The following is a 12401-nucleotide window of genomic DNA, read 5'->3' as shown; positions in this document are numbered from 1 at the left end:
TGAAAGTTTCTATAAGATCCCCCCTCAATCTCCTAAATTCTAGCGAGTATAAGCCGAGTCTATCCAGTCTTTCTTCACATGAAAGTCCTGACATCCCAGGAATCAGTCTGGTGAACCTTCTCTGCACTCCCTCTATGGCAATAATATCCTTCCTCAGATTTGGAGACCAAAACTGTACGCAATACTCCAGGTGTGGTCTCACCAAGACCCTGTACAACTGCAGTAGCACCTCCCTGCTCCTATACTCAAATCCTTTTGCTATGAAAGCTAACATACCATTCGCTTTCTTCACTGCCTGCTACACCTGCATGCCTACTTTCAATGGCTGGTGTACCATGACACCCAGGTCTCGCTGCATCTCCCCTTTTCTTAATCGGCCACCATTTGGATAATAGTCTGCTTTCCTGTTTTTACCACCAAAGTGGATAACCTCATATTAATCCACATTAACGGTTCAGAGGGGTTCAGAGAGGTTTGGAGGGGTTTAGAGGGGGTTAGAGTGGTTTGGAGAGCGTTTCGAGAGGTCCAGATGGGTTCAGAGCGGTTCAGAACGGTTCAGAAGATTCCAAAGGGGTTCAGAGGGGTTGACAGTGGTTCAGAGAGATTCCGAGAGGTTTACTGGGGTTCCGAGTGGTGTTGAGGGGTTTTGAGGTGTTCAGAGGGGTTTATAGGGGATTAAAGTGGGTCAGAGGGTTCAGACGGGTTCAGAGTAGTTTTGTAGAGTTTAGAGGGGTTTAGAGGGGTTTAGAGGGGTTCAGATGAGTTTAGAGGGGTTCAGAGGCGTTCAGAGACGTTCAGAGTCGTTTAGAGGGGTTTAGAGGGTTTTAGATGGTTTAGACGGGGGTTAGAGGGGTTCAGAGGGGAATAGGTGGATTTAGAGCCGTTCAGTTGTTCAGATGTGTTTAGTGGGGTTTGGAGAGGTTTTGAGGTGGTCAGAGGGGTTTAGAGAGGCCCCTGCGAAAATTGCGAGACTGGAGAGAGTAGTACGAGCCTGCTACGAAAATAGCGAGCCTGGTACGAACAGTGCGATCCTGGTGCGAAAACTGCTATCAGACGCATAAAGTGCGAGCCTGGTGCGCAAAGTGCGAGCCTGGTGCTAAATGTACGAACCTGGTGCGAAAAGTGCGAGCCTGCTGCGAAAGCTGCGAGCATGGTGCAAAAAGAGCAAGCCTCAGTAAATGGGGAATTAGGGGAGCGCACTCATAAATGGGGAAATATGGAGCGCAGCATTAAATGGTGAATCAGGGGAGGACACCAATAAATGGTGATTTAGGGGATGGCACCAATAATTCGGTAATTCAGTAATTGACGGTTCAGAGAGGTTCAGAGAGGTTTGGAGGGGTTTAGAGGGGGTTAGAGTGGTTTTGAGAGCGTTTAGAGAGGTCCAGATGGGTTCAGAGCGGCTCAGAACGGTTCAGAAGTTTCCAAAGGGGTTCAGAGGGGTTGACAGTGGTTCAGAGAGATTCCGAGAGGTTTACTGGGGTTCCGAGTGGTGTTGAGGGGTTTTGAGGTGTTCAGAGGGGTTTAGAGGGGATTAAAGTGGGTCAGAGGGTTCAGACGGGTTCAGAGTAGTTTTGTAGAGTCTAGAGGGGTTTAGAAGGGTTTAGAGGGGTTCAGATGAGTTTAGAGGGGTTCAGAGGCGTTCAGAGACGTTCAGAGTCGTTTAGACGGGTTTAGAGGGTTTTAGATGGTTTAGACGGGGGTTAGAGGGGTTCAGAGGGGAATAGGTGGATTTAGAGCCGTTCAGAGTTGTTCAGATGTGTTTAGTGGGGTTTGGAGGGGTTTTGAGGTGGTCAGAGGGGTTTAGAGAGGCCCCTGCGAAAATTGCGAGACTGGAGAGAGTAGTACGAGCCTGCTACGAAAATAGCGAGCCTGGTACGAAAAGTGCGAGCCTGGTGCGAAAACTGCGATCAGACGCAAAAAGTGCGAGCCTGGTGCGCAAAGTGCGCAGCATTAAATGGTGAATCAGGGGAGGACACCAATAAATGGTGATTTAGGGGATGGCACCAGTAATTCGGATTTAGGGGAGCGCGCCATTAAACAGTGGCACAGCTGCCTCTCGTTCAGAGACCGGGTTCGATTCCGACTCGGCCGCTGTCCGCACGGTTTGTATGTCTCCCCGTGACCGCGTGGATTTTCTCCAGAGATGCCGCGTGGCCCGCTGTTACTCCAGTTTTTTATGACCACATATGTTATATCTGTGTTTCTCAGCTAAAGCTATCCAACTCAGAGGCACAACGGTAGGGTTGCTGCCTTACAGCGCTTGAGACGCGGGTTCAATCCCGACCAAGGATACCGTATGTATGGAGTTTGCACGTCCTCCCCCTGACCGCGTGGATTTACTCCGACATCTTCGGTTTGCCTCCCAATCTCCAAAGACGCTTAGATTTGTAGATATACAGGTTTAACTGTAAGTTGTCCCCAGTGCGTGTAGGACATCGATAATGTGTGGGGTTCGCTTGTCAGTGCAAACTCGCACTGTTCCTTTTCGAGACACGTTTCTCCAGAGATGCTGTTTGCCACGCGGGGTTACTCCAGCATTGTGTGTCTATCTTCGTTTGAAACCAGCATCTGAAGCTCCTTCCTGTGCGAAGCTGTTCTTAAGTCTGGACATGTGAGTGGTTTAGAGGGGGTATATACGGGGTTATAGACGTTTTGAGAGGGTTTACTGGGGTTTACAGGTGTTTAGAAGTGCTTTAGAGGGGGCTAGATGGGTTATAGCGGTTCAGAGGGGTGTCGAGCGGTTTCGAAGAGGTTAGAAAGGCTGCAAGGGGTTTAGATGGCTTTAGAGAGGCTTAGGGGGGTTCCGAGGGGCTCAAAAGCGCTTAGAAGTGTTTAGAGGGGTTTCGAGGTGTATAGTGGGGGTTCGAAGGATTTAGATGGGTTTGGAGTGGGTTTGAAAAGGCTTCGACGGGTGAAATATTTCTAAGGGGTTAGAGTGTGTTTAGAGGGGTTAGAGGGGTTTAGAAGGCTTTAGAAGGGTTTAGAAGCGTTTATAACATATAACATATAACATATAACAATTACAGCACGGAAACAGGCCATCTCGACCCTTTTAGTCCGTGCCGAACACGTATTCTCCCCTAGTCCCATATACCTGCGCCCAGACCATAACCCTCCATTCCTTTCCCGTCCATATAACTATTCAATTTATTTTTAAATGATAAAAACGAACCTGCCTCCACCACCTTCACTGGAAGCTCATTCCACACAGCCACCACTCTCTGAGTAAAGAAGTTCCCCCTCATGTTACCCCTAAACTTCTGTCCCTTAATTCTCAAGTCATGTCCCCTTGTTTGAATCTTCCCTACTCTCAGTGGGAAAAGCTTATCCACGTCAACTCGGACCCTGTAGATTACAGGGGTTTACAGGGTTTACAGGGGTTTATCCCTCTCATCATTTTAAAGACCTCTATCAAGTTCCCCCTTAACCTTCTGCGCTCCAAATAATAAAGCCCTAACTTGTTCAACCTTTCTCTGTAACCCAGGCAACATTCTAGTTTAGAGGGATTTAGAGTGGTTTCGAGTGGTTTAGAGGAGTTTGGAGGGCTAGGGGCGCTTAGAGGGATTTCGAGTGGTTTATATGGATTTTGAGGGGGGTTTGGATGGGTTTACAGAGATTGTTTGGAGACGTTTAGCGTTTTTTTACTGGGGTTTACATGGGTTTGGATGAGTTTAGAGTTGTTTGGAGACGTTTACAGAGGTTTACAGGGGTTTACAGGGGGTAGAGGTGTTTAGAGGTGGTGTTTGAAGGGGTTAGATGTGTTTTCCAGGGCCTTAGAGGGGTTTAGAGGGGTTTAGAGTGGTTAGGGGTTCAGAGGGGTTGAGATGTGTTTCGAGGAGTTTAGAGGGGGTTAGAATGGTTTAGAGTTGTTTAGAGGGGTTTACATGGGTTTAGAGGCGTTTACAGTGGTTTAGTGGGCTTTAGAGGGGTTCGGAGGAATTAATAGGGTTTAGAGGTGTTTAGAGGGGTTTAAAGAGGTTTAGACGGGTTTAGAGTGGTTTTCAGGGGGTTAGAGCGGTTTACAGGGGGTTAGTGTGGTTTAGAATGTTTATAGAGGTTTAGAGGGGTTTAGAGCGGATTGAAGGAGTTGACGTGTTTAGAGGGGCTTAGACTAGATTACAGGGGTTTACAGGGTTTACAGGGGTTTAGTTTACAGGGTTTACGGTGGTTTAGGGACGACAGATGGCGCAATGGGCTAAGTGTTCGGCTGGCGACCGGAAGGTAGCCGGTTCAAATCCCGCTTGGAGTGCATACTGTCGTTGTGTCCTTGGGCAAGACACTTCACCCACCTTTGCCTGTGTGTGAATGTGTGTGAATGTGTGTGAGTGATTGGTGGTGGTCGGAGGGGCCGTAGGCGCAGAATGGCAGCCACGCTTCCGTCAGTCTGCCCCAGGGCAGCTGTGGCTACAGAAGTAGCTTACCACCACCGAGTGTGACTGAGGAGTGAATGAATAATGCGATGTAAAGCCCCTTGAGTATTAGAAAGGCGCTATATAAATCCCATCCATTATTATTATTATTATTAGATGTGTTTACAGTGGTGTAGAGGTGTTAATATGGGTTTGCAGGAGTTTTCAGGGGTTTAAAGAAGTATGCAGCGAGGTTAGAGGGGCTTCTACTGCTATCAACTGTTCTAATCGTAAATCTAAACGACGAGATCTGGCATTCTTTAGCTTCCCCAATAAAAAAGAAAGGTAAGAAAATATTATTATTATTTTCTGTCGATATTCTGTCGTGAAAATGTTATTTTCTGTTCTCCCATCTCCCATTGGGAAACTAGGTCTGTCGGTACATTAGAAAGTTAGTAGACTTATTTTTTAATAGATCTTTACTTACCACAATAATAAAGACAATTTGAACACTTCTGTACGTTTTTGGTTTTGTTCTTGTAAGGGATTGGTCTGCAAAATATGGCCCGTGGGCCACATTAGGCCCAGTGACCACGGGATTTTTCGAGCTCAGATTCGAGTCCGAGAACGCGGCGGCTGTTACCCGTTATGTCCCTCGAAATGTCGAGACATCACAAGCAAAGATCACAAACCCGCCGTGAAGAAGGGTGCAATCAAAGATTATACAACTCTGCTCTGTCATCTTTGGTGCAATGGTGGGCCGGGGGGTTCGGCGGCGGCGGTTGCAATCAACGATACTAGAGGAGCTCTGCTCTATAATCATTGGTCGGAATGGGACGGCTGCGCGTTATAACATGCTATCGTTCCACTCTCCCTCTCCCTCTCCCCCCTCTCCCCCCTCTCCCTCCCCCCCTTCTCCCTCATGCCCTTCTCCCTCTCCCCCTTCTCCCTCTCCCCCTTCTCCCTCTCCCCCCTCCCCTCTCAATCCCTCTTCCCTCTCGACCCCTCTCCCTTCTCTCGATCCTTCTCCCTTTTCTCGATCCCTCTCTCCCCTCTCTTCTCTCGATCTCCCTCTCCTCTCTTCTCTCGAATCTCTCTCTCCCTCTCTTCTCTCGATCTCTCTCTCTCTCCCTCCTTTCCCTCTCTCCCTCCGTTACCACTCTCCCTCCCTTACCTCTCTCCCTCCGTTACCTCTCTCCCTCCCTAACCTCTCTCCCTCCCTTACCTCTTCGTGAGAGTTGGCAGCTCTGCTATGGCTTGGATAGAGGATAAAAAGGACAGAAAGACAATACTTAATGGTCTTTGTAAGAATATTTTAATAAGCTCTTCTACATTTAAGGTAAATTGACATATTAGAGGCAAAAAGCATCGTCAATATACAGGTCTCTCCACACAACTGAAAACAATTGCACTTAAGTGATATGCCATCCACTGTGCAGGCATATAGTTATGATCATTTTTTTTCTTATTAGTTAATCCTAAATGATATCTCCTGTAATTTCAGATGTCAACGGTGGGTCCAGAATACTCGTCGACAAGATCTCCTACACCGAACTACGGAGTACTTGTCAGCCAACTGTTGTCTTTGTTCTTTACACTTTGAACTTGACCAGTTTTCCAACAAGCGGACCAACAACAGACTAAATTGGAATGCAGTTCCAACGCTCTTCGACATTCCTAACCCGCCGAAACGTCTGTCTTCCCAATGCAGGCTACTCAAGAGGACGAATGAGAACCTCCCATCCTCACCAACGCCTTTAAAACAGCAAAGAGGCAAGTAATTGTCTCCTTTTTAAAATAAAATATATTCTCTCACTTTGGCTAAATATGAAAAAAATTGTATCCAAACTGATATGATTGCTAATGGTCAATATGTAATGGCATGTATGGTACTTTAATTTTCATTTGTGAAATATTCACAAAACCATAATCACACATAAGACTACACAGTGTGGCTGGCGGAAGCGTACTAGTATTTAATTCAAGTAAGAACACCCATTTAAAACTTCCTCAAGCAGAATTATTACAACATTTAAAATGATTTAATTTATAAAAAATCTTCAAAAATATCAAGATCATGTTTTTCTTCTGGTAGATTGAAATTGGTGCATCACATCTATTTTTAATTATAATTAGTAGTAGATGCTGATATATTTACATGTATATGCTTAATCTTTTTAATTAGTATGCTTGCCATTTCATTCCCCTTTTTTTTTTTTTTGTATTGGCAGTGCCACACAACATACAGACAGAACATTCTTACTGCTCAGCTGTAGACAAAGTTCCGCGGGAAGAACCCAACAGTGTCCCTACAATTCCTGAAACACCTGATCTTCAAATCACACCAAATGTAAATGACAGCAGAGCTCTGAAGAAGGAAAGACATCGTACTTTCCGCCTCAAAAAAAGAGTACAACAGACCAAATTATCAATGGGAAAGAATACTACAGAAAGTAACACAATCAGTGACTTGATCAGAGGGGCTGGTGAATTTTTACAAGAACCAGCACTGTCTTTCTTTGCGTCGCAGTTGCGTAATGCGTCTGGACGTAGAAGTGCAAGAGGAAGACGATAGAGTTATTCAGACAAGGTAGTTGCCTTGTCCCTCTACCACCAGTCCCCGAGCATATCAGTTCTGCCAGTGCATTTTCACACTTCCATCAATCTCATCACTACGTAGGTGGTTGTGCAATATTGAAGTGCGGCCTGGGTTTCCCCCTAAGATCTTTGAACTTTAGAAAGACAGGGTTGCGGGGATGTCAGAGAGAGATACACTATGTGTAGTCTCCTTTGACGAAATGAGTTTACGTGCAAGCCTCTCTTACAATATTACTGAGGATTCAGTCGAGGGCTTTGATGACTTTGGATCTCTAGGGAAGACGTCAAGGCCTGCCAACCATGCTCTTGTTTTCACGGTTAGAGGCTTGATGGGGAAATGGAAGCAACCTGTAGGTTACTTTCTTTCACGGGACTGCACAACGGCTGACAAACTGAAAACATTACTTAATGAATGTTTACAGAAGGTTAAGGCTATTGGACTACAGCCCAAGACCGTTGTTTGTGACCAAAGCCCAAGCAAAGTTCGACTATACTCCAACTTGGGTGTGACGGAAGACCATCCTTTCTTCGTCCACGGGGGAACCAATATCTATTAACCATATAACCATATAACAATTACAGCACGGAAACAGGCCATCTCGGCCCTACAGGTCCGTGCCGAACAACTTTTTTCCCTTAGTCCCACCTGCCTGCACTCATACCATAACCCTCCATTCCCTTCTCTACCATATGCCTATCCAATTTATTTTTAAATGATACCAACGAACCTGCCGCCACCACTTCCACTGGAAGCTCATTCCACACCGCTACCACTCTCTGAGTAAAGAAGTTCCCCCTCATGTTACCCCTAAACTTCTGTCCCTTAATTCTGAAGTCATGTCCCCTTGTTTGAATCTTCCCTATTCTCAAAGGGAAAGGCTTGATCACATCAACTCTGTCTATCCCTCTCATCATTTTAAAGACCTCTATCAAGTCCCCCCTTAACCTTCTGCGCTCCAGAGAATAAAGACCTAACTTATTCAACCTATCTCTGTAACTTAGTTACAGAGATAGGTTGTAACTGTAACCCAGGCAACATTCTAGTAAATCTCCTCTGTACTCTCTCTATTTTGTTGACATCCTTCCTATAATTAGGCGATCAAAATTGTACACCATACTCCGGATTTGGTCTCACCAATGCCTTGTACAATTTTAACATTACATCCCAGCTTCTATACTCAATGCTCTGATTTATAAAGGCTAGCATACCAAAAGCTTTCTTTACCACCCTATCTGTATGAGATTCCACCTTCAAGGAACTATGCACGGTTATTCCCAGATCCTTCTGTTCAACTGTATTCTTCAATTCCCTACCATTTATCATGTTAACATCATCAAATTCTGTGCGGAACACTTGCTTGCACACTTCACAGAACCCAAGAAAGTATTCCGAAGGCACCATCAATGAGCCAAAGTCAGACGTTGATGTGTCATAGGCTTTATGATGGATGAATATGAGTGCAGGATCAACTACAGAGGTATCCATTTATCATATATTGCATGCATGACCCACCCCACTTGTTGAAAAACACTCGATAAAATTGGGAGAAATATGTTTCTGAGGTCAAGGGAGAGGATGGCAGAAAAAAAACATATCAAATGGGCACATATTTACACATTTTATGAGCATGATTCACAGTTGCCCATTAGAAAAGCCCATAAATTAACCAGAGGCCATTTTGTTTTCAACAGCTTCTCTAAAATGAGAGTCAACAAGGCTGCGCAGGTGCTTAGCCATTCAGCAGCAGCAGGTGTCTACACCTATGCAACTCTTGGAAAGTTACCTGGGGAGGCTGTTTATACGGCAGAGTTTATTGAAATGGTTGATGGACTTTTTGACTCCTTTAACAGCAGGTTTTACAAGGACGCCAAAACGTTAAGGAGGCCTATGTCAGAAAAGTCTGCACATAAGTAATTCTTTGAATCATGCTTGACTGTACTCCAAAACCTGACGGTGCTTGGAGCTAAACATGTGTTGTTTGTCAAGGGATGGCGGCTTGCAATTTCTTGCATTTCACAACTGTGGCAGCACATCAAAGAAAGCACAGACGCCCGTTTTATGTTCACATCCAGGATCAATCAGGATGTTGTGGAGAATGTGTTCTCCACTATTCGGCGAAAGGCCGGATTCAGGTAAAATCCATCGGCAAAGGAATTTCGATGTGCTTTTCGGATGGTTATGGTGGCTGAACTGATCAAGCCATCTGTGAGTGCAAACTGTTCCGCCGACTCAGACACATTTATCTTGACATGGCAAACACTAAAAAAAAACAGAGTCAAGAAAACATCTCCATCTATCTCTCATACAAATAAAACAAAACAGCACAATGCAGTCTGCAGCATTTCACTTGATCCCATGAATACACTAGCTTACATCGCAGGTCACATCTGTCACAGGATCATTACTTCACACGAACTGTCGTCAAAATGCATCACGTGCAGAGAGGTTCTCTTACGAACTGATACCACTGTAGTTGATCCTGCACTCATATTCATCCATCATAAAGCCTATGACACATCAACGTCTGACTTTGGCTCATTGATGGTGCCTTCGGAATACTTTCTTGGGTTCTGTGAAGTGTGCGAGCAAGTGTTCCGCACAGAATTTGATGATGTTAACATGACCAGGGATAACATTTCCCATCTAATAAACACAGCAATACATAACACACAGCAATACAAAGACATGAACTTGTGCTGCAATAGAGTCAAGGTTAGAATTGTAGCTATATTTGTCAGTATCCACATGCACTATGGACTCAAATTCAAGAATAGGAAAATGTATAACTTGACTGTTAAAAGGAGATGTAAAAAACTTCAAAAAGTGGGACATACGTAAAGTGCATAATTTAAAAAAATTATGTATTTGAAGTTATACTATTCAAGTTCAAGTGTGTTTATTGTCATGTGTCCCTGATGGTACAATGACATTCTTGGCTTTGCTTCAGCACAAGAGAACATAGTAGGCAACGACTACAAAACAGATCTGTGTGTCCATACACCATTATATAAATATATACACACATGAATAAATAAACTGATCAAGTGCAAATAACAGATTATGGGCTATTAATGTTCAGAGTTTTGTCCGAGCCAAGTTATATAGCCTGATGGCTGTGAGGAAGTTGCTATCCCTGAACCTGGTCGTTGCAGTCTTCAGGCTCCTGTACCTTCTACCTGAAGGTAGCAGGGAGATGAGTGTGTGGCCAGAATGGTGTGGTCCTTGATGATACTGCCAGCCTTTTAGAGGCAGCGGCTGCGATAGACCCCCTCGATGAAAGGGTCAGAGGCGATGATGGACTGGGCAGTGTTTACTCCTTTTTGTAGTCTTCCTCTCCTGGGTGCTCAAGTTGCCGGTCAGTATGCTCTCTACTGTGCACCTGTAGAAGTTAGAGAGAGTCCTCCTTGACAAACCGACTCTCCGTAATCTTCTCCGGTAGAGGCGCTGATGTGCTTTCTTAATAATTGAACCAGTGTTCTAGGACTAGGAAAGATCTTCATACATGTGCACACCCAGGAATTTGAAGCTCTTGACCCTTTCAACCGTTGATATAACGGGACTGTGGGTTCCCATCCTACTCCTTCCAAAGTCCACAATTATTTCCTTGGGTTTGCTGGTATTGAGGGTAAGGTTATTGTGCTGGAACCATATGGACAGTTGCTCGATCTCTCTTCTATACTCTGACTTATCCCCATCAGTGATACGTCCCACAACAGTGGTGTCGTCAGCGAACTTGATGATGGAGTTCGGATTATGACTGGCTACGCAGTCATGAGTATAGAGTGAGTACAGCTGTGGGCTGAGCACGCAGCCTTGAAGTGCTCCCGTGCTGATAGTTATCGAGTCTTGACACATTTCCACCAATACGAACAGACTGTGGTCTGAGAATGAGGAAGTCGAGGATCCAATTGCAGAGGGATGCGCAGAAACCCAGTTTTGCGAGTTTGGTAACCAGCTTGGAGGGGATGATTGTATTAAATGCCGAGCTGTACTCAATGAATAACAGCCTGACATATGAGTTTTTGTTGTCCAAGTGGTCCAGACCAGAGTGGAGGGCCAGCGAGATTGCGTCCACCGTTGATCTGTTGTGTCAGAAAGCGAAGTGCAGTGGGTCTAGGTTTTTGATGCCCTTTTGAAGCAGGTGGGAACCTCAGACCTCGGAAGTGAGAGATTGAACATGTCCGTAAAAACTCCAGCCAGTTGGTCCGCACAGGTTGTTTATGTACGTAGTTGAAAATTTTGATTGTTATCCATACAAAATCGTGCCAATGACGATTTATTTATCTATATTACTAAAACTAAGATCTTCATCGCTCTCGACTTTCTGTTTCTTGATTTCCGAGTGACCGCCGCCACTTACGTCTGTCATTTTTGGCCAGCTCACTCAGAGTCCCAGGGGGGAGGGACTATAAAACCGGGAAGTGTTGTGCCTCACGCAGTCTCTGCAAGGCAGAGGAAGTGAGAGGGTCACGGCTCTCTGAGCGGCATATAACACTGAACGCACGTCTACTCCACGGCGAGCCCCCTTGATGTGGTTGCAAAGTGTTTGCCAAATTGTCTTGGCATTTAAAGACTCTTCAGAAAATGTGTTGGATGCTTGCAAAGTGTTTGCCAAATTGTCTTGGCTTTTAAAGACTCTTCTGAAAATGTGTTGGATGCTTGCAAAGTGTTTGCCTAATTGGTTTGGCTCTTAAAATCGTCGCAACAGTATGCGGATGGATAAAGCGGCAATGTGGCGCTGTGTGCGTCATTTCCGGTTCGTGGCAAGATGGCGCTGACTGCAGAAGGCACCGAGTGAAGACACCGCTGAATAATTCAAGAGAGCTGACTACTCTGTCAATGGTGAGTGTGTTTGTTGGACGTTATTTAAAGCACGTATTTGCTTCAACAGCAGCAGCCTCTACAGGAGGCTTTAAACGTTTGAGTGAGTCTGTGTGTGTGTGTGTGTGTGTGTGTGTGTGTGTGTGTGTGTGTGTGTGTGAGTGTGTGTGAGGTGGAGGCTCTGTGTGTGAGTGTGTGTGTGTGTGTGTGTGTGTGTGTGTGTGTGTGTATATATGCGTGCTGATACAAAAGTGTGCTTCATTGAATGATGACTTCTGAGATAAATTATCAGATTTTCTTGGTTAAAGTTTGACCGCTGAATCTCTCTATATTTAAATTGTCTCTTTTTTTTATCAACACCAAAGAAACATAAAGACGCAGTGAGTAGCAAAAAGAGGCACAACAAGAAATAATTATTCTCATCTTTGACATTTAAAATGTTCTTATATTTTAAGAGATTCACATTTTAAACTTTAATAAATCATTTTCCACTTTCCATGCCTGCGTGTTCTTCATCACAATGGGAGCCTAATGGGCAGGAATAGATACTCTGTGGGAGTATCTTCCTTCTGCCCTAAGATAGGACCTTCGCTTCGGCCTCTGCACTCGTATCCACAGATCATATAGCG

At 45.0% G+C, this 12401-nt stretch overlaps 1 protein-coding gene across 1 annotated transcript; it reads left to right on the top strand.

Annotated features, from left to right (window-relative positions):
* Positions 1-1276: 1276 nt before the first annotated feature.
* On the top strand, positions 1277-12150 carry LOC116967721 (52 kDa repressor of the inhibitor of the protein kinase-like). The gene is made up of 5 exons (XM_033014327.1): positions 1277-1293; positions 4572-4697; positions 5857-6125; positions 6584-6729; positions 12064-12150. Exons 1-5 carry the CDS (start codon positions 1277-1279, stop codon positions 12076-12078), a joined length of 573 nt encoding a protein of 190 aa, XP_032870218.1. The 3' UTR covers positions 12079-12150.
* Positions 12151-12401: the final 251 nt, after the last annotated feature.

Source organism: Amblyraja radiata, chromosome 41 (assembly GCF_010909765.2).
Source record: "Amblyraja radiata isolate CabotCenter1 chromosome 41, sAmbRad1.1.pri, whole genome shotgun sequence".
Lineage (NCBI taxonomy): Eukaryota > Metazoa > Chordata > Chondrichthyes > Rajiformes > Rajidae > Amblyraja > Amblyraja radiata.
Note: the sequence above shows the minus strand (reverse complement) of the source record. Positions and strands in the feature narration are given on the sequence as shown.

Excerpts from the sequence above, each read along its gene's own strand:
- LOC116967721 (XM_033014327.1), top strand. Across the intron at positions 4,698-5,856 it reads TTCCCCAATAAAAAAGAAAG|ATGTCAACGGTGGGTCCAGA; the intron begins GTAAGAAAATAT and ends CTGTAATTTCAG. Across the intron at positions 6,126-6,583 it reads GCCTTTAAAACAGCAAAGAG|TGCCACACAACATACAGACA; the intron begins GCAAGTAATTGT and ends TTGTATTGGCAG.